Raw genomic sequence first — 26,157 nt, 5'->3', positions numbered from 1 at the left:
AGTTTTGTAAAACAAAAAGCACATAAATCTGCCCTTCAAGCAATATTAATTTGACATGCCAACAAAACTGCCTGAGCAGAACATATAAATATTTTTATTTAAAACAGAGTTAGAAGTCTCCCTGACATAAAGAAGCAAATTGAGGATGATGTCATTCGATGGTTGATCAGCCTTTGATCTTACAAATCTTTGCAAAATTGGAAATTCAGTTCTAGAGGAAGTTCACATTCCACCCATTTCTTTTCATAGATCTCCTTAACCTCCCCTGCAAAAGTCTTGTAATCTCCATAGGAACTTGTATCTAGACCATCTCCAAATCTTAATACTCAGTTGTTTACAAAATAGAATGGGCTTTTAAAATATGAATTGCTATATAAGCACCCTTGCCCCAAATTATTGTTCAAAAAAAATTTTTAATGAAAATCATAAGGTCTCTTTTTTATGTCTATCTATACATACGTACATTACAGACATGGTATTTTTCTACTTCTGAGTGGTACTACTAAAATTAATTATAAAAGAGTTCAATTAAACTGGATTAAAAACAAGCATAGCAAAAACCAGCACAACACTGTAAAGCAATTATTTTCTAATTAAAAATAAAAATTAAACAAGCACTATACAAATTAAGTATGTTTTCAACAGTAGAAACTAACTCAAATGTTTTTCAGGTTCACAGGAGCTACTATAATTTTTAGTAGATAAAAGTTTAAGTTCATAATTTAATTAATACAGACATGTCTTTAGAGTTATCAGCATTAAGTACTATATTATACATTTATTATACTATTATACTATAATATATACTATTATAATATATATACTATTATATATTATATATTTTATATATATTATGTATTATACATATTATATATATTATATATATTATATATATATTATACTAAATGTGTCAGAAAAACAACAACAAAAACAATGTAAGATGATTGATCTATATGATCAGTCACTGTTCTTACTGTACTTATATACATAATTGGGCCAAATTTATTGAAACGACTTATTTTGCAAAGAGATTAGTCTTAATTTGGCTATGTTTGATAGATATGAGAATGACTTTACAGAGAAAAATTATGTTTCAGTAATATACTTTTGTGGGTATTAGATTCTACTACTGTCCATTGTCTTTTGAGGTTTTGTTTTCTGTCTATAAACTTGACTCCTCCTGAATTGTTCCAGTTTTCACCAATATTTGGCAACAATTCTCCAAACTAAGTTTTCCAACTTTTCTTGCACTTTTGACTTGAAATCATTGAGAAGGAAAATGATTTTCCAAAGACATGCACACTAAAGTTGGACAACTTGATATAAACTTTAGAGACTGGAGCCAATTATACAGAGTGAAGCAAGCCAGAAAGAAAAACACCAATACAGTATACTAACACATATATATGGAATTTAGAAAGATGGTAACGATAACCCTGTATGCGAGACAGCAAAAGAGACACAGATGTATAGAACAGTCTTTTGGACTCTGTGGGAGAGGGAGAGGGTGGGATGATTTGGGAGAATGGCATTGAAACATGTATAATATCATATAAGAAACGAATCACCAGTCTATGTTTGATGCAGGATACAGGATGCTTGGGGCTGGTGCATTGGGATGACCCAGAGAGATGGTATGGGGAGGGAAGTGGGCGAGGGGTTCAGGATTGGGAACACGTGTACACCCGTGGCAGATTCATGTTGGTATATGGCAGAACCAATACAGTACTGTAAAGTAAAATTAAAAAAAAAAAAAAACTTCAGAGAAATCATCATAATAGCTCATATACAGATAATCTTCATCCCTGTTGCTAGGGCCAATCAGAAAGATCACTAGATACATTCAAACTGCAAACCTGTAAAATCCATCAGATTGTCACTGCCTGTCCCTGCTCCCTCTTAAAATGCTTCAAGTTGGACATCTAGAAACTTTCTCAACTGGAGTTGGAGTTCAGAAACTGGGTCTACCGTGTACTTCAGTTACTAACCATTATTTTTCTTTTGTTTCCATATAAATGTCTCTTATTAAATATTTGACTGCTTGCACCATAGGCCTAACTTTGGGAGCCCACCTGTATTGGTGCCTCATGGAAAGGGATACAACTTTAACCGAGATGACCTATTTTCAATACTAAGAGACTGGTTCAGAGAGATACAGCAATCTACCAACTCAGATTCTGAATGGGGAAACCTCCTGGGGAAGTTCCAAAGAAGGGAACCCTGGGGATTCAGAACAGACCTCTTCAAGATGTGCCACTTGGACTTGTGGGTTATTGTGAGCAAGGACAACAGAGATCCTGCAACCTCAAGAGAAACTACTTCCCCTCCTGTAACTACCTACAAGGAATTAAACTGGAAGGCTTTCACAGGAAAAAAAAAAAAAAGTTATTACCAAAATTTTATCTAGGTGGCCCCATCTGTATGTCAGGGCAAACATCAAACTGTCCAATATCTACTCTTTTTTATACTGTCTTGTGAATTACTCTCCTGTCCTTCAGAGCCTTGGGCGCCGATTTCATTTCTTAGTTCAAGATAGCAATATATACTTTATTGTATACTTCATTGTATTCATAAACAGACTTCCTATGTTTATGAAATTAAATTTGATTTTCTCCTTTTGAGCTCTCTCATGTCAATTCAATTGTTACAGCAGCTAGAAGAGCCTAGGAAGGTAAAGGAAAGTTTCCTTCCTCCACAACAACAACAAAATTCTCCTTGACTCATGAGGAGATGGTTTTACTGCTCCTTCTGATCTTAACACATTGATGAATTTTCAGAAAGACACAAATGGCATTGCGATTACACAACTGTTAACATCTCTCACTGACTGGATACCCCACAGTTATCTGCTTCTTCTGATTTTTAAAGAAATTGTATTTTATAATAAATTAGTAGCTCCTACGAATAATTTAAATGGAATAAAGAACACATTTTCTTCAGATGACGGTATTTAAAAACCCACACTCATCAACAGTGTAGATTCATTTTGTGTGTAAGTAAATAGCTAACTGATATCTTCAAGATTCGGTCTCTCAAAAAAGCAAAGTATAGTAAAGTATAAGTATCTTAAACTATCATAGCTGAATAAAATGGGCAACAGTCTGCTACTTAAAGATTGAGTTAATGGTGTATACAGAGACTTGTCAATGTTGATACCTTCCCTTTACATGGAATGCTTGGCCAGACAGGCTGCGGTGAAATAAATGTGTTATGGAAACAAATACTTTATTGTGCATCTATTAGATGTTCTATCAACAATTTTGTAAGTTTGTTACATAATCCCAATTTTAAATATATGACCCCTGAAGATCAAATGAAGTTCAATGATTTGCTGAAGGTCCAATGTTAAAAGGAATGGAGTCAAGAATGATATCTCTACTTGTGTCCAAAGCTCTCTTTTCACTATATTAGGCTACCTTCCTCAATATTTCCATCTAATTTTATTATGATACTATCACATATGTTAGCACTACTCATTTTTACAAAATGAGTAATTGTATTTTTCAGTATTTTTCTCCTTATTTCAGTTTCTAACCCAATAAGAAAGTGAAAAAAAGGATAAGAAAATAAAAGAGGAAGTGAAGGAGGAAATTAACTTGAATAAGGTACTAAAATTAACTGTTTTCCTGAGAGCTTAAATTCTCATGATCTTCTAATTTTCAATAAACAATCAGCCTCAATTATTCTAATGTAAATTAGTTCCTTCCTTAACAATGCCATCTTCCTAGAAATGTTTCCCCAAACATGAACATAATACTGTCAGTTTTTAAATCTGAAAAGACAGAATACAAGCAATTAAGTTACCAATTCTTAATTAAGATGTTAGTAAAGAATCCCTTGGGGCTTCTCAGTGGTAAAGAATCCGCCTGCCAATGCAGGAGCTGGGGGTTCAATTCCTGGGTTGGGAAGATCCCCTGGAGAAGAGCATAGCTACCTACTCCAGTATTCTTGCCTGGAGAATCCCATGCACAGAGGAGCCTGGTGGCCTATAGTCCATGGGATAGCAAAGAGTCTGACAGGACTGAGCAACTAATACTTTAATACCATTGTAGGATTTACTATGGGGCTTCCCTGGTGGCTCAGTGATGAAGAATCCTTCTGCAGTGTAGAAGATGTGGGCTCAATCCTTGGGTCAGGAAGATCCCTTGGATAAAGAAATGGCAACCCACTCCAATATTCTTATCTGGAAAATTCGATGGACCGAGGAACCAGGCTACAGTCTCAGTTCAGTTCAGTCGCTCAGTCATGTCCGACTCTTTGTGACCCCATGAATTGCAGCATGCCAGGCCTCCCTGTCCATCACCAACTCCTGGAGTTCACTCAGACTCACGTCCATCGAGTCAGTGATGCCATCCAGCCATCTCTTCTTCTGTCGTCCCCTTCTCCTTCTGCCCCTAATCCCTCCCAGCATCAGAGTCTTTTCCAATGAGTCAACTCTTTGCATGAGGTGGCCAAAGTACTGGAGTTTCAGCCTCAGCATCAGTCCTTCCAAAGAACACCCAGGGCTGATCTCCTTCAGAATGGACTGGTTGGATCTCCTTGCAGTCCAAGGGACTCAAGAGTCTTCTCCAACACCACAGTTCAAAAGTATCAATTCTTCAGCACTCAGCTTTCTTCACAGTCCAACTCTCACATCCATACATGACCACAGGGAAAAACCATAGCCTTGACTAGACGGACCTTTGTTGGCAAAGTAATGTCTCTGCTTTTCAATATGCTATCTAGGTTGGTCATAACTTTCCTTCCAAGGAGTAAGCGTCTTTTAATTTCATGGCTGCAGTCACCATCTGCAGTGATTTTGGAGCCCCCCAAAATAAAGTATGACACTGCTTCCACTGTTTCCCCATCTATTTCCCATGAAGTGATGGGACCAGATGCCATGATCTTAGTTTTCTGAATGTTGAGCTTTAAGTCTACAAGGTCACAAAAGAGTCAGACACAACGTAGTGACTAACCAACAACAACAAAGAATTCCTTTGTATACTCTGGGCAACATTTAAAGACAGGAGAGATGATAGATACATTCCTTTAGGTAAAAAGACTTCCCCATTGCTGACTATTAACTCCAAGGTTGACTGCCTCCATCAATAGTAGTTCTCTGGAGTGGTTAACTAAGGTCATTCACAAGTGAGAAAATCAAAAAGTTTTGAAAAAAAGATTTAATATTTGAAATATAATGGATTTTAAGATTTATTCTGTTCACCTCTAAAAAAAAGAATGCTTTCATTGTCACAGGTCTTTTATTCTAAGTTTACTGAGGCTAAGATGATTCAACCCTTCACTTGAAGATATTATTGAAGATATTAGCATTTTTTGTACATAAAGATATTAGCACTTTTTTTGCTTTCAACTGACTTCATTTGCAATAGGCCATGCAGTCATAGCAAATAAAATTAAAGGCCCTAATGCCAGTTATTACTTCTGATTTGTATTGGTTTACTCTAAATCTATACATGCATTATGCAATAAAAAAATTAAAATAACAGTTTAGTACATATAAAACAAACAATCTTGAATGCAAAGACTGTTAAAACAGACAAATACAAGCATTATTTGTAATACCTGGTTTTAAGTCCCCATGGACAAATATGTCAATCATATATCGACAGAATGCATACTGATCTGACAAAAGTAGAAAGAAAAAAAACAATGAAAAAATGTCATCAATACCTTTCTTTTTTTCCAGGGAGAAATGCCTTAACAAAACAAAGTAGCATAATTCTATTTTAGTTACTACAATATTTTATGTGAAGGAATAATTTGCACATATATGAACACAAAGAAATAATAATAAACATGTTTTCATTTATTCCATACAAAAAGAATACCCTTAAAAATTGAAACCGACTAGTTCATAGTGATATTATAGTGGTTGTTTTTAAAAATCAAAACCTTTTTCATCAAATTTATTATGAGTCATCTTATTTAAGCAATTTTTCTCATTGTTTGCATATATACTTCCAAATAATGAAACAGAAGTTTCACAAGAAACTTGGAATGTTTTATCAAATACTCACTCCCAACCCTTCACCTGATTGTCTAAATGAAGCTGCAGAATGTTTCTTGAAAAGGAAGCATGAGGGTTAACCCCGTTGCAATCTGTCATTTTTTCTACATAGAGATTCTTTTCAATTAGAAGAGTAAATTCAAGAGAACAAACTTAACAGCACCAAATAGCACCATTCTTACGGTAACTGATTGGGTAATCTTTATTAGAGGATCATCTTATAATCTTGATTAGTTTATCGGCCCTGGGAAAAGTCAAGAAAAGCAGATTTGAGCTTTTAGGGCAGACTTTGTCAAAAAGAATTTCAGAAGTTCTTTTTTGTTTCCTTCTAAATTAAAGACATTGCACAGAACTCTAAATTTTCACATAACTTTAGATTCTGCTGAAGTCATTCCAATCCAAATTTCAGTTGATGAATCACTGCCTAAGCTTTACTGTATCTTCTTTAAAGCTTGCAGATTATTAAATGAATCTTGTTCAAAATGATTTACATTTTAATGTTTTAAATAGGCATCTTATTAATTCAATAAGTCCAAAGGCAGCTTTAGTACCAAGAGAGTTTATTAAATTTATACAACATGACATACCCTTAGGTGCTTTAAATTATGTATTGATATATCAGACCTATGAAATAATGAAACATTACTATATAAATACCCCACAAAAGGATTTTTGTAAAACTCATTGTTTTTAGAGTTTTACAGTATTTTTAGAGTAATCCATTTTATTATGAGACTTTGCTAGGTATTTGAAAAAAAAAATAAATGCACCTACTGCAGAAGATGCAAAAATATAATTCTTCTCATTAGTACCTAAATGAGTAGGCCAAAACTCATAAAGTTTCAAAAATTTGCATGGATTTTGACTGTTGAAATCAATCAACAATCACCGGTGAGGTGGGTAGTGGGAGGGAGCTAGCTCTCAGATCAGTCCAAGAGTCTATCTGTTCTTGGATGTACTGACAGTAATAACAGGGGATTCTCATCCCAGGACCAGGTAATCCTATGATGCAGCAGAGAAGATTAAGGTAGAAGGTATTTTCCCTGTTTTGGGTATAACCCTTTTCTTTAGTGAAATTGTAGAGTGAGCCATTTGACTCTAAGATGAAAAGTGCATTTCCCTTAAATTGCAAGCTTGAGGTTGGGAAGTGAGGATTTCCTAAAATTGGCAGGCTTTCCTCTTTCAGTAGTTAATATGACTGATCATTTTAGATGTGTCCTTTTACATCTCAAGAAGTGGTTCTCAAAGGGCAATTTAAGTAGAAAAAGATGAGGACTTCGTTAAAATGCAGATTTCTTGGCACAGTCAGGCCAAGGAAAAAACCCCCAAACCAAAAATCCTACAATTCAATAGGATATGGACCCTAGGAATACGCATTTTTAATGAACTTCCCACAGGAATCAGATTAGACCACACTTTTGGAATAACTAATTTAAAATCACTCAAAACTTCTTTTTTGACAATCATTTCTAGTGTCTCTAAAGCCCTCAGCAACAACAATGGAGAAAGTATGTATCTTGGAAGTTTAGAATGCAGGGACTTCTTGCAATTTGAAGGGTTTGGACACCCCCCAAATGAAATATGGTGCTCGGCCCCAAGCTATGATAGGTTGTTTTGTATACATATCAGGTGGACTAGTTTATTGAATTAACTAAAATCTTCATGCTTCAGAGAGTCTTCTTTAACTGAATGCTGACAGTGTAATGAAGCTATATGTCATATTATTACCTAAGTAAAATGTTTGTATTTCTTATGCCACTATTTTCTGGATCCAAAAGTCATTTATTTAATTAATGTACCAGTAGTCCTGCATGCTTCCAGTTTGAAAAAGAAAATCCCTTATGAACTCAAGAAGGTCACTTTTTTTAATCTAGAAAATTATTTTGGTTATACCACATAAGAAGTTTCTATTATATTTAACTGATGCTGTGATGTTGCATTTTAATGGCACCAGCATATCAATAAGATGAAAGTATTTTTACAATATTTAAAGTTAAGAATTTTTTTCGGCCACACTTTGTGGCATGCAGGGTTTTAGTGCCCCCACTAGGAAGAGAACCTGTGCCCCCTGCAATGGAAGCATGAAGTCCTAGTCACTGGACCACCAGGGAATTCCCAAAGTTAAGACATTTTAAATATTTTAAATTAAGATGCTCCTTTCCACCTGTCCTGTGTGTTGACCTTAACAGCGTGTAAGAATTCTAGACAGGTATATGTTGGGCAGTCCCCAGTGTGTTTGCTTCACCTAAGGATAAAGCAAAACCAGGCCATCCTGAATTTGGAAACTTCATTTTATAGAAATGCTTCTTTAAATCCAACTCAAATGTTAAAACAGGTCATTTTTTTCCCAAAGAAAATCTGAACTGTTCTACCATTCTTTCATTGTTATGTGACAGTAATTCACATAAGGTAATTCTATATCTCCTCACACTTCTTAGTTTTATTTTCTCCAAATGAACATCTTTCTAGGAATACCACATGCTGTCCATCTCGCCCCTTCCTGATCCTCAGGGAGCAGTGATAGATGTCATTCAGCTGCTGCCTCATTGGTTGTTCCCTGTGGAGCAGCAGCTGAGAGAAAATGCATTCAGGGTGCAGAATGTTAACAGAAAAGAAATTTTAGAAAACCTCTAATGAGAGTGGGGCATACGCGGTCTGGCGCTCCACGGCAGATTCACATTAGCTACAATTTCTCTGCCTGCCATGAACAGTTGTTTAAAAAAGTAAGAAGAAGGAAGAAAAGAAAGAGAGAGCATAGCAGCGGGGAGGTTTGATTTTTCCTTCCCCACAAATTTGCCATAGTCTATGAGAAAATCAGAGAGCAATGCTTGATCACACTGACCCTTCTTATCCTACTTTTTAAAACAGATTGGTCCATAAAAAACAGATTATGTAGTGCATAAGAGTGTGTTTTAAGTTTAGAATAGGCACGTACATATATATATATATATCTTATTCCTGATGCTTTAGAAAAATATAGTGTTTATATATACAGTGTTAAAAATAACCATGTATGAATATATATGCATGTATACTATATAATTAAATAATTTGCTACACATAAAAATATGTGTCCAGTGAATAAAAGACCTATAGAACCTATTTATTTAAAAAGCACTATTAGAGATCTATATTCAAGAATAAATCAAATTCATTAGGTCTAACTCAAGCTAAGCAAATGAATAATCCTTTGCCTAAATGAGAAATAACTATTTTACTAAATCAAAATCAATACAAGTCTCAAAATCAAAGCCACTTCACAAGTAGATAATTTAGAAAGCACTATGTCTTTATCATGGTTGAGTTAAAACTATAATGCAATTATTTTAAAAACAAATGCTCTTAAATCATAATTTCGTAAATGATATATTTATATATCTGATAAGCTTTTACAGGTAAAGTTTCCATTATTTACCTAATAATACATTTATCTAATTGAGATGGCAGCTGTTCTCAATAGAGAGCCTGAATTTAGCAAAGGCATTTGTTTAGCTGATAAAATCACATTTGTGCTTTTATTTCTAAGTCTTAAGTGATAGTTGAACATCCTTTTAATAGATAAATAGTTCTTTTATGTGAAAATGAAATTCGTAGATTGAAAATGGAAAGGTAATAGAATGCTATCTTCAGTAATTCTGGTTACTGATAGGAATAAAATATAATATATGTGACCCAGATAATAGATATCATTTGGAAATATTTTAGTGATGAATCCCCATCAATAGAAAATGTACCCTAAATAAGTAAGATACTAAAAATGAACATTGAAAAGTATATTGATATTCTTAGTTGCTAGATGAGTATTTTGGAACTCCCATATATAAATGGAATGAATTTTTACATGCTGTATTTATGGGCAAAAAATAAAAATATGCTTGGTACATTTAATCTGGTTTCATGTGATTCTTTTGTTTTTGTGATTATTTTATTTTTGAAAAGACAATCTACAATGCAAAATATTTTAGGATCTTTAGGATAATTTTAAATAAGTATATTAGTGAATCAGAAGATTAATTTTCCTGTCTATCACAATAAAATAGTCCATTCAAAATATTTTTTCTTTATTTACTATATTTCTCTACCCAAAATATTGCATAAAACACATACAGGTTTGCTAGAAATGATAATTAATTCTTAAATTGTTTCAAGGCAATATAAACATCTTTAAAACTGAAGAAAGGCTTTGGGCTTCAAAGATATAATTTCACTCATGTCTCCTGCATTGTAGGTGGGTCCTTTACCAGCTGAGCCACAAGGGAAGCCCAAGAATACTGGGGTGGGTGGCCTAGCCTATCCCTTCTCCAGCGAATCTTCCTGACCCAGGAATTGAACCGGGGTCTCCTGCATTGCAGGCAGATTCTTTATCAACTGAGCTATCAGGGAAGCCTCTTTAAATATTACTTTGAAATAAAATTACTTAAATACAAAACTTGGTTATTTACTAAAAAAAAAAAAAACAAAATAAAACTTATCCTTTTTTTCCTTTTCAAAATATATTTTCAAAAAATATTAACTTTTCCTTCATATAAACAAACATTTCCAAATATTACTTTTGCATTCAGGGAAAAAAGTGATTCAAAGATAAAATATGAGAGTGGATTACAAAGACAAATACCATATAATTTCACCTTTATGTATGGTTCTCAAATTCCATATCTTGTACCTTATAGTAGGAAAACTTATTTTCAGTTTCACTGTCCAAATAGCTTACTCAGTAATGACATTTTTAACTTTTTAAATGCAAATCTTATAGAAACAAGTCCTTAACTTTAGCCCTCAACTAAAATTATTAAAACTATCAGAATAAGGAAAACATTTTAATGTTTAAAAAACATTGATAGGAATAGTCTGCACAGAGAAGATCCCACCATCTGGGTGGGGAAGCTCAAGACTGTGTACCAACTTGCAATCAGGAGTGGATTTAAGCAAGGAAAGATTCATCAAAGGCTGGAGATGTTTGACAATAAGGTCCTCAGCCAACCTCTTAAAACTCTACCCTTTTATGTTTACAAACACCTTTCTTTAAAGAATGTCAAGTTTACATTCTACCTTCATTTAATTGCTCTATTTCTGTGAAGTATGGATGTAAGTTTGACATCAGCCTTACTGAAAAGCAGCACTATATGTAAGATACAAAGTTTTCTAAGGTCATAAATTTAGTCATTGTACAAAATGGATTTAATAATTCAATGTATCTTCTGAATTATGTGCTCTTGCAGAGCTACAGGAATGTATGGATACTTTTTCTGATACTTATTCTATATGATTTGAAGATATACCTTTTAATAAAATTGCTGTCATTTTCCTGGATGGTTGTTCTTCAAAGAGTACACAAAGGACAAAGAGTATGTGTCCTTTAAATAATTCAGGATACTAACTCAAATTCTCTTTTAAAAATGCTTGAACATGCATCTTTAGATATATGAACACAGTTTAGCATTTCTATAAATAAATTTTAATTCCCAAATTATTGTATTTCCTTTCAGGTATATTCACTTATACACATCTTTTACTCCTTTCTGAAGTCTGATCTTCATCTTTTTCAGGTTTTAATTTCACTGCATCTGTTTCTTGCCCAACATTCTCTTAGAACCTCTGGCCGCCTCCTCTGAATGTTTACCTTTCTGTTCATGCTTGGACACGGCTGCAGCATCTTTCTCATCCTTTTTAGGTTTGGGTGATGTTTTCTGTATTTCTTTTACTTTAGCAGCTGTTTGCTTCACCTTCTCCTGTTTCACACCTTTCACTTCCTTCTTAATCTTTTCTTCAATCTTTTCTCTAGTCTTAGCTTTCTTCTCTTCTGTATGGAATTAAATAAAAGTTTAATTATATAAATAAAAAATATGTATATACATATTTTTAAACCAATACAGCATTTTATCTTTCATTAGTTATTAAGAACAATTTTAAAAGAAAGAGAAAAACAAATCAAAAAACTGTGTCACTGACATAAATTGTGATTATTATTTGACTTTTATACAGCTTATGAAGTGGCATGTTAGAGTACTAAAAAAATGTAAACTTGAAAGTTGGACATTTTCTTAATTTGTACACAAACACATTATTTTTTAGGTAGTCAGGAACTGAATATCAAAAAGGAGGCATTTGGATTCTGCAGGGCAGTTTTCACATGCTCAGTGAAAACCCATGTCTGTACCAAAAAGCCCAATGAAAGAGACCTTTTAAATGGATACGATCATTTTGTTCTACAAATGAAATATCTTCAAAGTCATTCAAGAAACTAAATTTTCAACACAATAGTTTTTAAAGATGACTATTGTGAATGCAAATGTAAAATGATTTGTATTGGTAATGAATATTAGAAACAAAAGAATAAAATCCATTAAAAGATAACTCAAGAGACATTCAGTCTTTAATGGTTTGACTTTAAAGTAATGGAAAGAGAGTAGAAATTAAGATGTCAGCTCCTGCTTATCCTGTGTCAAAAATAATAATTCAATTGTCTTTTAAAGCCTTTGTGTGTGTGCTAAGTCGCTTCAGTTGTGTCCGACTCTGTGCGACGCTATGGACTGTAGCCCACCAGGCTCCTCTGCCCATGGGATTCTCTAGGCAAGAATACTGGAATGAGTTGCCATTTCCTCCTCCAGGGATCAGCCCAACCCTGTGATCAAACCTACATGTCTTATGTCTCCTGCATCGGCAGGCAGGTTCTCCTAGTAAACAGAAAGGGCTATATAATTAGAATATATATGAATTTTTATTTATATTCTATATGTTCATATTCTTAATTTTATATTAGTACATGTATTTGGAGGAAGAGGACTGGGAATGTGAACAAATGAGTCTGTGAATGTTTCAATTTTTTTTTTTAAAGCAACAATAGTATAGTACATTTGTGTAAAGTGTTTATAATAGATGCTGCATATAGGACATTTACTCTATGGGATCACACATAATCCTTGACTTCATAGTAAGTCTACTATAGTGCTGGACTCTGTCATTTGCCTAGGTAATAGGTAGACTTTATTGTCATTCATGTTGAAGAATTTGATGAAAATATTATAATCAAGTTTCTTGACTTGGTACTGCTAAGTCACTTCAGTTGTGTCCGACTCTGTGTGACCCCATAGATGGCAGCCCACTAGGCTCCTCTGTCCCTGGGATTCTCCAGGCAAGAACACTGGAGTAGGTTGCCATTTCCTTCTCCAATGCATGAAAGTGAAAAGTGAAAGTGAAGATGCTCAGTCGTGCCCGACTCTTAGCGACCCTATGGACTGCAGCCTACCAGGCTCCTCCATCCATGGGATTTTCCAGGCAAGAGTACTGGAGTGGGGTGCCATTGCCTTCTCCTTTGACTCTGTACAGTAAGCAATAATTTGAGACTAAGACAAGATAATATTATGAAGTCCTGCAAGGAGAAGAATAAACATGATAATGCTCATGAAACCAAAATAATCTGTGGTTCTACATTTAATTGAATGGGCTACCACCTCCCAAAGTTTCCTCAGAACTTTGCAGGGAGATATTGATGTTGTGTTAGTGGTAGAGGGATATTTCTATGGTCAAATAAATTGGGAAACATTAAGCTAAACTGCTTTCTTTTCTACGGAATTTCTCAAAGCTAATGTGTATTAAAGAGTCTTCAAGCAGGTAGATTATGCTATCCACTGTTTCCCAAAGCTACTGACCATAAAACTCTCATAAAAGAATCACCCAATTACTCCACAAACTTCCGACATCTCTGTGGCTTTTGTGACTACAACCAACTGGGGATTTTCTTCTATTCCCTTTAAACCTCAAAGTCTCCTTTACTGCTTTCTGCTGCTTCCTACAGCAGACACATACAATGTTATGACTGAAACCAACACCTCTGTCCAGATGACATTCAGTAAACATTGTTTCAGGACCCCACACGAAAATATTTATTAGTTTCTGCCTGGAGAAGAAGTTCCTTTGAGAGGGCCAACAACACCTCTAAGTCATAGAATTCACATATGATCTAACAAACACTTCAAGAGAGCCTATCATGGCCTGAGTTCAAAGCCAGTTGCCAGAGCTCTGAAGATCAGCAGATTCCTATCTGAGGAATGTCAAGTAAAAGCCCGTGACACCCAATTAAAAAAATAAAAAGGAAACAAAACCAAAAAGCCCTTTGATAACTAGCTTCAAAAAACAAAACCAAAAAACCCTTTGATATCTAGCTTTATTATCTCTCCTCTCATAGCATTTTTCCAAAAATTCCTTTCTCCAACAGACTACTTTCTTTTTTTAAAATTATCTCATGTATTCTCTATATGTCAAATATTGCCAGGCTATATCATCTGTATGTTCCATATCTTACACATATATGAATCCCTTTGTGCTCAATTCATATGCAACAAATGACTCTGCCTTTGGAATTAATCATTTATTTACCTGATGAGCTTAGATTTGTCTCAACTTCTATTTAAACACACATGCGATATCCTACTATTTATCTTATATTACAGATGGCTTTCACATATCTGTCTTCCTTACCAGATTGAGAGAAATTTGAGAATAGGAATTATATATATACTATTCATTTTGTAGCAACATAAGGTCTAGCACAGTACTTCTTCCAGAGAAAATGAAGAATAAATGTTATAAATGAACAATTTTGTTTTAGAAAACAGTAAATTATCTTTAGATCATGTGTACAACATAGTGACATATAGGTTGCATATGAAAATATGTGTTTAGAAATGGACTTGACCACAACCTGGAAAATCTGCCAACTAGCTTTTTGTTTGTACTTTTATATGTATGAAATTATTATTGTGGTTACCTTAAATGACACCTGGTCACTTCTTGTAGGTAGCAGCTGATTTAACTTTAGCTTTGTACTATGAAATTAGACACATGAAATTAAGATTTACGTTTTAGTGCCATTATAATTTACAAATGAACACAGGTCATTTTTTTACACAGAAGACTACATCTAAAACAAATTCATTTATCAGTGGTTTTTAAAGTATAAAAATAACAAAATGTTCTCTATTTTAGACATTTTTAGTGATCTTCATCTTTGAAACAGGTAATGTTTCCTCACATTAAAAATAAAAAATGGATGAGAATGCAACAATGATGTGGATATAATGTGGAAAATGCCATAAAAGTAAAGCAACACCCAATTTATATTTTTTTTAATCAAATTAGACAGGTATTCTTAAACTTTAGCCCAAAATACTTTCCCTGATCTTTTTCAAAAATAATTTAATTGACAACTGCTACCCTGGTAGCTCAGATGGTAAAGCGTCTGCCTGCAATGTGGGAGACCTGGGTTTGATCCCTGGGTTGGGAAGATCCCCTGGAAAAGGAAATGGCAACCCACTCAAGTACCCTTGCCTGGAAAATTCCATGGATGGAGGACCCTGGTGGGCTATAGTCCATGGGGTCGCAAAGAGTCGGACACGACTGAGCAACTTCACTGTCACTGCCTAAGGAACAATGAAGCAAAAAGTATTGTCATGTTCAAATCACCCAGCTCAATTTAGGAAGACATTTAATTTATTACTTTTGTCAAATGGAAAACAAAATAGCCTAATCAAAAGAATGACATCAGCATATTTGATCCAATTTTGGAATACCCATTAGCAATCTGTACCGGAATCAAAACATCTTAATTAAAGAAGGGAAATCATATTATGCAATAAACATACTAACTATACCCTTTTGGAGTTAGGAAATAACCTATATCAACTCTCATTCATTAAGGAAATGCCAACTTTTAACTTTCTCTCACTTATACTCCTATTAAAGAATTTTTGATTTTTGGTAGGCCAGGTTGACTTACCATGGCTCCCAAAGACTCCTACTTGCCTACTTGTATAATCTTCATCCTTTGAATATGGACTGGCCTAGGAATTTGATGCCAACCAACAGTATGTGGTTCCCATGGTTAGTTTACATCAGATTGCTATTTCTGTCTTACTAGCTGACTCTTTCTCTTGCTGAATTTGATGACTCCAGCAATATTGGTGAGACTCCTGCCAATAGCACGCCCCCTCAAAAAAAAGAGACTCTCTCAATTCAATGGGCCTTGAGGAACTTAAATGCCAAGAGTCATTTAAATGAACTTGGAAATAACTCTTCCCCAGCTGAGCCTTCAGATGGGACCACAGCCCTGTCTAACACATTGATCACAGACTTGTGAGACCCTGTAAAGCAACAGACTGAGCTAAACCATGTCCAGACTGTCTGTGTGGTAATTTTTACACCTCAAGAAATAATTAGTACAGTATTAAATAAATATTTGCTGAAGAAATAATTGATGCTTGAAGAACTTTATTTAATTAGCTTTGGAAAGAATACTTCATTTATATTCAGTTCACTTGGGGTTTTGTCTTAGTTCAATTACATACTAGTTTTTGATCTGGCCAAATTGTTTTCTCTTCCCAGAGGTAAATTTCTTCATCTGTTAAGTTAGGTAATTAATTGGGATAATCTCTAACATCCTTACTATCTTAAAGTTTCAATTCATCCATGTTATCTTCAAAAAATGATGTTTGGTTATCTCATGGAAAAATTTAGTAAAAAAGACATCTTCCTCAAATATCTAATTACTTTACATTTTGTAGATAAACACTAAATTTTGAAAATAGGTTCCAATTTTTATCCATATGTTTAGTTTCTTGAAAGTACTAGATTGAAATTTCTAAAATATATTGATCACATAAAACCTATATTTTAAAATACAAGGACAGATAAGATAAAATGGCTAAGTAGGAGGACACAGAGCTCACGTGCCCCCATGAACACATCAAAAATACATATATATGTGGAGCAATGCTCACTGAAAACAAACTGAACACTGGCAAAAAGACTCTTTTTATAACCAAAGCTCTGAAAAAAAATACACACAAAACCAGGTAGGGAAGGAAGAGAAGCAATTAGGTTGGACCTGCACCTTTAAGAGAGGACACAGAAGAGGGACAGGATTACACAGGCTTGGAGATTCCCTTCTGGGAAGTGAGCAGCTCAAAAGACATATAGGCCACCCCAGTCCTGGGTCCAACATCAAGAGTATGAGTCCCCCTTAGCTGATATGAAAACCAGTGGGACTGACAGCAGGGCTGGAGGAACATAGACTATGCTGGGGAAGAACACACACAGGCTCACTTTTTCCTGAAACAAGGCAGAGGGAAAAAATTGAACTGCCTTTGATTCTAGACAGTGTCCGGTGACCACCGCAGCTCATGCCCAGCCTGAGCCAAGCACCCCTCCAGCCTTGCTTGCTCTGTGGTGCAGCTCCACACCAGGGCAAAGGCCTCCACAGCTGAGGAGATTGCATAGTTGTAAAGGACAGAGCTGGCTCATCTGAATGGGGTGATAGCAGTCATTCCTGGCACTTAGAGCAGAAAGGAAGTGGACCAGAATTTGGCTGGTGCTGGGACCACCCCAGCCTGCACCCTGAACCATACTGAGCACACGCTCCAGCTCCTCTTGCTTGCTCTGCTCTGCACTGAAGGTGCCGATGCCCAGAGTCGGGAGAGCACACACTTAGCGGAAACAGAACCAGCTCTGTTTCAATTATCAGGGCTTCTCCTGCAGCCAGGACCGGATCCAGTCCCTCAACAGGGAGGTATGAGCCTCAGAACAGAGAAGAAGCCCATGCTTATGCCTGGCTCTGGGCCTAGACCCTCCGGGTCCAATCCCATACCCTACCATGGTGAGAGCAGCCAGAACACCATGGGAGAATGAGACACACGCTCACACTAGATCCACCCGCCCGCCAAAGCCACGTGGCACGTGCAGACCACAGAGGCACTCCCACACAAGGACGGCCTTCAAGACTGGGGCAGGTTACTGCATCACATAGTATCATACAGGAGGTTAAGAAAAATGGAAGACAGAGGAATTTGTTTTAAGTGAAAGAACAAGAACAACAAAAAACTCTGAAAAAGCAACATGAATCAGAGATAAATGGTATCAGATAAGAGAGTTCAAAGCACTAGTAATAAGAATGCTAACTGAATTAGTGAAAAGAATAGACAAACATCACGATAATTTCAATAAGAAACTACAAAATTTAAAAAAGAAACAGACAGGACTAAAGAATGGAAAACTCAGCAGTGGCCACAGGACTGGAAAAGGTCAGTTTTCATTCCAATCCCAAAGAAAGGCAATGGCAAAGAATGCTCAAACTGCTGCACAACTGCACTCATCTCACACGCTAGTAAAGTAATGCTCAAAATTCTCCAAGCCAGGCTTCAGCAATACGTGAACCGTGAACTCCCTGATGTTCAAGCTGGTTTTAGAAAAGGCACAGGAACCAGAGATCAAATTGTCAACATCTACTGGATCATGGAAAAAGCAAGAGAGTTCCAGAAAAACATCTATTTCTGCTTTATTGACTTTGCCAAAGCCTTTGACTGAGTGGATCACAATCAACTGTGGAAAATTCTGAAAGAGATGGGATACCAGACCACCTGACCTGCCTCTTGAGAAACCTGTGTGCAGGTCAGGAAGCAACCGTTAGAAATGGACATGGAACAACAGACTGGTTCCAAATAGGAAAAGGAGTACGTTAAGGCTGTATATTGTCACCCTGCTTATTTAACTTATATGCAGAGTACATCATGAGAAACTCTGGGCTGGAAGAAGCACAAGCTGGAATCAAGATTGCCGGGAGAAATGTCAATCACCTCAGATATGCAGATGACACCACCTTTATGGCAGAAAGTGAAGAGGAGCTAAACAGACTCTTGATGAAAGTGAAAGAGGAGAGCGAAAAAGTTGGCTTAAAGCTTAACATTCAGAAAACGAAGATCATGGCATCTGGTCCCATCACTTCATGGGAACTAGATGGAGAAACAGTGGAAACAGTGTCAGATTTTGTTTTGGGGGGCTCCAAAATCACTGCAGATGGTGACTGCAGCCATGAAATTAAAAGACGCTTACTCCTTGGAAGAAAAGTTATGACCAATCTAGATAGTATATTCAAAAGCAGAGACATTACTTTGCCGACTAAGGTCCATCTAGTCAAGGCTATGGTTTTTCCAGTGGTCATGTATGGATGTGAGAGTTGGACTGTGAAGAAGGCTGAGCGCCGAAGAATTGATGCTTTTGAACTGTGGTGTTGGAGAAGACTCTTGAGAGTCCCCTGGACTGCAAGGAGATCCAACCAGTCCATTCTGAAGGAGATCAGCCCTGGGCTTTCTTTGGAAGGAATGATGCTAAAGCTGAAACTCCAGTACTATGGCCACCTCATGCAAATAATTGACTCATTGGAAAAGACTCTGATGCTGGGAGGGATTGGGGGCAGGAGGAGAAGGGGACGACAGAGGATGAGATGGCTGGATGGCATCACGGACTCAATGGATGTGAGTCTGAGTGAACTCCAGGAGATGGTGATGAACAGGGAGGCCTGGCATGCTGCGATCCATGGTGTCGCAAAGAGTCGGACACGACTGAGCGACTGAACTGAACTGAACTGAAATGAAAAACACACCAGAAGAAATTAAGAGCTGACTGCTACTGCTGCTGCTAAGTCACTTCAGTCATGTCTGACTCTGTGTGACCCCATAGACGGCAGCCCACCAGGCCCCCCCGTCCCTGGGATTCTCCAGGCAAGAACACCAGAGTGGGTTGCGATTTCCTTCTCCAATGCATGAAAGTGAAAACTGAAAGTGAAGTCGCTCAGTTGTGTCTGACTCTTAATGACCCCATGGACTGCAGCCCACCAGGCTCCTCCGTTCATGGGATTTTCCAGGCAAGAGTACTGGAGTGGGATGCCATTGCCTTCTCCAAAGAACGGACTAGATCAATATAAAATAAATAAGCTACATGGCTATATGGTACAACAGGGGAATACAGTCAATATTTTATAACTTTAAATGGAATATAATCTATGAAAATTTTGAATCATTATGTTGTATACCTGAATACAATATAATATTGTAAATTTTAATATATTGTAAATCAATTTACTGTTGTAAATCAATTATATTTTAATACAAATACAAATGTATTCAAAATAAAATTATAAAAAGACACATATATGATTCCATTTATATAAGGAATCTAAAAAATAATACAAACGAACTTGTTTACAAAACAGAACAGAATCACAGACACAGAAAACAAACTTATGGTTTCCAAAGAAGAAGGTAGGGAGGGATAAATTAGGAGTATAGGTTTAATAGATACATACCCCTATGTAAAAACTAGATAATCAACAAGGATTTACAGTATAGCACAGGAAACTATATTCAATATCTTATAATAACCTATGATGGAAAAGAATTTGAAAAATATTCATACACACATAACCAAATTGCTTTGGTATGTATCTGAAACTAACACAATATTGTAATATCAGCTATACTTTAATATATATATAAATGAAATATGAGAAAGAAAATTGAATTTAGTAGATAGGAGTGAATATTTAGAAACTATGTTTTGTAGATAATCTATAATTTAGTAGATAATATTGAATATACAGAATCTATATTTTTCTAACATCAAACAATTGACAAATTTATTATAAAAAATAGTTAATGTAATCTTCCAAAGTTTATAGCATTACATTCATATTCTAACTGTTTCTTTCTTTGGTATATTATCAAGACAGTTTAGGCCCTTACTCACTTAAAATATTGATCAAGATGATGCATTATCCTTCCTGAAAAAAGAAATCCTTAATTTTAGTGTTCTAAAATTAAACTCAAGGTGTAATACTGATTAAACTGTAAATCAGGTATGTTTGTACTAGTTTGCCATTGTTCTAAGAACTACTGCAAATTTAGCTACTTAACCCAACAACCAGGATCTATTATCTCCTGGTTTCCATAGTTCAAAAGTCTTGTTACAGTGTCGCTCAAACAAGTTTTCAGCTTAGGGTCCACAATGCTAAAATCAGCTTGTCAAATGGGCTGCATTGCTACATGCTCTGAAGAAGGGCTGGCTTCCACACTTCTTCAACATGTTGGCAGGATTCATTCCCTTCTTATACTTTCCATGTGCCTCCCTCAATTTTCAAGCTAGTAATGGGGGCGAGTCCTTTTCACAGGCCAAAATCTTTCTTTTCTGTCACTTCTCTATGTTTTTCAAGGTTCATGGGGATTACACTGAGCTCACCTGGATAATTCAGGAAAGCCTCCATATTTTAGATCTATCTTAACTATTTTTGCAGACTGCTTTTTGCCATATACTGTAACACAGCCAAGCAGATGACACCAAGGGCTGAAGGCCATAGGGGCCAAAATTCTGCCTGCCACATACAGGAAAGCTCTTCAATTTCTTCTCATATTTTGAAATGCTCTATTATTTTATGTATTCACTTTTATTATTCTTTTAGATATTAAATTTCAAATGTAAATTCAAATTTTTTGTAAAGGAAATGCTAAATGCTTACAATCATCCAGCTGCTACCCCAAATATATTGCTTTTAAAACAGAAAGTATAACTTACCTTTTGCCACTGTCTTTGTTTCTGGTTTTTCTTTTTTCTGAATTTTTTCCTTGTGAGTTGCTTAAGCAGAAAATTTTATATTAGTACACACTTTTAACAGATTTCAAGACTAAGCTTTTTCTTTACCTCATTTTTACAGCCACCAAAATCATAAGCTAGTTTGATGACATTAATGAACCTAATCCAGGATTTTAAAAAAATCACCAATTTAATAAAAACTATAAAATAAGTTAATTTCAAAGACTTAGCATTAAGACTTAGAAAGCATTTGAAAGCTAGTCTCATCCTTCTGTTTAAAGTTACCATTCTAAACAGTATTGTGGAATTGTCTCCAGAAGAGACAAACAGAAAAAAATAATTTTATAAGAATTTGTGGAAAGATATATCATTTTATCAGGAGGAAGCTCTGTCTTTACAATTAAAAGAAATAATTAAATCAAATTAGAGCTTTAAGAATAGTGTGTCTTAGGACTTGACTTCCCTGGCAGTCCAGTGGTTAAGACTTTGCCTTCCAATGCAGGGGGCGAGGGTTCAATCTCTGGGCAGGGAGTGAAAATCCCACATGTCACATGGTCAAAAAGCCAAAACATCAAATAGAAGCAATATTGTAACAAATTCAATAAAGAGTTTAAAAATGGTCCACATTAAAACAAATCAAGTAGTATGACAATATGAATTTACTGTATTGATTTCTATTTTCCTTAGATAGACTAGTAAAATCTTGTGTCTCTTAATGGCTTAAGTAAATGAGTTCAGAGAAGTACAACAGCATGTGAAGGTTATTCCCATATTTCAAATGTATTAAACAGTGCAGTTTAATAGTTATCCAAATCACTATACATTTTTCAACATGTATATACTATTTATTAAAGATTAATAAGGAAAGTTAAAGAAATTAAAGAAAATGAAAGATAAAATAGTAGATTTTAATTAAAACATCCAGGTTAAGGAAAGAGTCAAATTATTAGGATAAAACCTGGAGCCCTAATTATTTTCATTTTTCTAACAACATCCTATGAATATTAATATCCATCAGTTTTACTTGTATTATAAAAGGAAAACGATGTGCTTAAAACATATATTTAAATAATTATTCTCTTAAAATACAGTCTATGAACGGTTTCCCCAGAATTTTTGAGAGATGATACAAGCCTCATAGAAAGCTTAGAGGACAAAGTCCATGAGATCGTAGCAGCTATGAGTTACCCAGAGAGCAGGTGCCTTCACCTTCAGGGTTTCAGCATTTCCGCCCCTAAGCCTGCCCCATGGTCATCTCCACTACCACTTGGGGTTATGGGTAACAGTTTAGAAAATATTAGCTGAAGGAAGAATAACATTCGAGGTTATTGGGCTACAGCATAATAACTGTCTCATAAAAAGCAAACTCCTTTAATTGGTATACAGTAAATAAAAGGACACAACGGTTCTGTTTCAGCATCTCAATTTGGGTAAGTTTCCTTCAAATGTATGATTTAGTGGCAACAAATTCTCAATTAATTTTAATGAAAAGTATCTAGCCATTATAAAGGTTGAACAATGACAAGAAATATGAATATTTCCTTTAGTCAGAGTACACAGAATCGGATGCCAATAACTCTGTGTAAGTCAATAGCTGGTAGGAAATGGACACCTGTTTCTAGAACAGAGAAGATGACTATTGAAATTCAAGGATATTATCACAAAATAAACCTTAATAAAAGAACAACTATTTAGTTCAAATATTCAAATGTGAGTTTAGAATAGAGAAGAATGAAGCATGTTTCAACTGATCTGATTTCTAAGCATTGTAAATTCTAGCTAAATAGCATGCTTTACAAAATAAAATTGCTCAGTAGTCTATGTGTATTGTAGATACAAAAATCAGCTGAAATCTAGCCTAAATATCCTAGAGATGATCCACTTAAAAAAAAAGCAAAAAATTAAATTAGAATTTTATATCATATTAAAATGGATTTTTGATGAATTAAAGTTAGATATGAACTTAATTTTTAAAACCTGAGAGATATTACTAATTATTGAATTAATCCTTATATGAAGACTCAAAAGTAGAAATACCAAAAGAAAATATCAATATATCTAGCCACATAAAAATTCAAGAATATAAATACACACACTTATCACACATATGTACTCACACATGTCTATTCACACAGACAGAAACCCTTACATTAACTATGACACTGAGAAATGCATTTGTAAATGTAATAGGCCAGTTACATATAGCCAGTTTAGACACACACACACATATCATCAGGAGAAACAGGAAGTAAGTATGAAGAGTTACATAAATGTGTATCACTAAAAATCATATCTAAATCTTTCAATCTACAAATAATAAGTAATCAAAAGATAGAGTTAATATAGCTTAAGATATATATTTAAATATCTCCATTTAAATACTATGCAGTATTTTTAAAAGAATGAAGGAAATATCTATTTACTGATATGAAAAGACATCTAGGATGTATTAATAAACTATAAAGCTAGAATATAGGACATGCTAAATTATATGTAAAAATAGGGAGAGACAATATATATTGTCTTATAAAAGCAAAATGAAGTTTTGAAAAAATGCTCATAAAAGTAGCTTACTGTATGTTTGTGTGGGTAGATGAGAAATAGGATCAGAGGGTGGGAGCAAGGCAAGAGCATGCTTTCATAAAGTACCTTTACATGTTAAACAGTGAGTACACATTGCTTATTCTAAACAAATAAAAGCTAAAAAAAAATTTTAAGTCCAGTCTAATATGTAATCACAGAATGCAAGTTAAAGTAATAAACTATACTTTTTAACCTATCAAATTAGCAATTATTTTTTGAAATTATATCTTCATTGGCTAAAAGCAGCCTCAGAACTGCCAGGGGGAAAAATTGATACATTTCTAGAAAATAAACTGGTAATGGATTTCAAGAGAGTCTTAAGTATTTTATTTCCTTTAACCCAGAAATTGTTCTTTTTGCATTCAATTCTAAGGAAAATTATCATAATTTCAAAAAATAAATTCATGGTCATCTAAAATCTAACAGAAGGAAGAAAAGGTCAGTGACAGGCCAGTGAGTAAAACAGCAGTAAGGATAAATCCATACCTTTCTTTTCAGGTTTTTCTTTTTCTTTTACCTTGTCTTTTTCTTTATGTGTAACTGAAAAGAAAGACAATATTTTTCATTTAAATAAAGGGAATAAAAGATGAGATGGATGGCAGTCCTTGATGTCAAAAATTACCTACTGCCTTTGGATATTTTTCTTTAACTAGTATGAAGCTCTACATAGGTTTAAAGGTTAAGATAATCATAGATATTTTAAATTTCTATTTTTATTTCATAACTAAGGTCAAATTCACACCGAAACTAGTCTGATTGCAAAGAGTATCCCTAAACTTTTCCAAATCTTTAACTTCAGTTTAATGAATTGGAAAATTTTTTAAAATGTGAATGTTGCTCAGTTGTGTCTGAGTCTTTGTGACCCAATGGAATTCTCCAGGCCAGAATACTGAAGTGGGTAGCCTTTCCCTTCTCCAGGGGATTTTTCCCAACCCAGGGATTGAAGCCACGTCTCCTGCATTGCAGGTGGATTCTTTACCAGCTGAGCCACAAGGGAAGCCCTAAAATGTATTATGCTGTATGCCAAAGAAGGCCAACTCAATACTGGAGAAATACTAAACACATAAAGACAAAAATACAGAGATAATCTGAATCTGAAGCAAAGAACACTCAATCTAGTATATGCAATATACGTTAATCTTTTTCAGAAAACTTCCACACTAAAAGTTTTTGAAATTATACTGAGGCGAGACTAGAATGACACCAAACTGTTTCAAAGGAAACAAAATGTAATTCAATATGAGCTATGATTCAATTAATTAATATAGCAGGGCTCAAATGTAAGTCATAATCTTCCCCTATAATTTAGTCATAACTCTTATTAATGACACCTCCAATTATCCAACCTAGTAACTTGGGACTCATCCAGGATTTATCTTTTCTTTCTCATTTTTGTTCATTTGCCAAGTTTCTTCAATTCTACATTTAAATATTCCTCTTACTTATTTTCTTCTATCCAATATTACATTCCCAACCTACCATTTATTTACACTAAAATATAGAAATTGGGTTAGGGTTAGGGATACTGGTAGGGATTCCCTGGTAGCTCAGCTGGTAAAGAATCTGCCTGCTATGTGGGAGATCTGGGTTCAATCCCTGGGTTGGGAAGATCCCCTAGAGAAGAGAAAGGCTACCCACTCCAGTATTCTGTCCTGGAGAATTCCATGGACTATACAATCTATGGGGTCGCAAAGAGTCAGACATGACTGAGCGACTTTCACTTTCACAGAAAGAGCACTGGCTATGTGTTAAAGACTTGGCTAGTCAAGACAGATTTCATCCTTGTCAACAATGGATGATGGATGCTAAACAAATAATTACAAAGGTAGTTAACTGCAGATAGAATAATTGCTGTGAAGAAAATATTCAGGGAAGCATATCAATGTTTAAAATGAGACCTAATCTAATCTGTGTGCTTGGGAAAGGTCTGCTGGTAGAAATGAGATTTAAGAATGTGAATGATGAGAAGAAATTAACCTAGTAGGGGAGTGGGAAGGAGAAAGGGAAAGAGAGCATTTTAAAAGATGGATTATGATATCCTTCTTGGGTATATTATTATTATAAGTATTATTACAATAATATCCTGAATAGTGTCTTGAACACTTAGATTTTGATTTTTCTGAGTCTCAGAGTAGCCTCCCTAACATGAAAAT

General features: G+C 35.0%; 1 protein-coding gene across 1 annotated transcript in view; it reads right to left on the bottom strand.

Moving 5' to 3' along the window:
* The window catches only part of TRDN (triadin), a 146,731-nt gene that overhangs the window by 60,562 nt on the left and 60,012 nt on the right, over nt 1–26,157 (bottom strand). The window contains exons 6-9 of the mRNA XM_068985529.1: nt 24,491–24,544; nt 21,404–21,463; nt 11,628–11,807; nt 5,563–5,622 (exon numbers count right to left, since the gene is read on the bottom strand). Coding sequence (XP_068841630.1) covers nt 5,563–5,622; nt 11,628–11,807; nt 21,404–21,463; nt 24,491–24,544 — 354 coding nt within the window. The remainder of the gene's footprint in view (nt 1–5,562; nt 5,623–11,627; nt 11,808–21,403; nt 21,464–24,490; nt 24,545–26,157) is intronic.

This window comes from Capricornis sumatraensis, chromosome 13, assembly GCF_032405125.1.
Source record: "Capricornis sumatraensis isolate serow.1 chromosome 13, serow.2, whole genome shotgun sequence".
Classification (NCBI taxonomy): Eukaryota; Metazoa; Chordata; class Mammalia; order Artiodactyla; family Bovidae; genus Capricornis; species Capricornis sumatraensis.
This window is presented reverse-complemented; position numbering and strand designations above follow the sequence as displayed.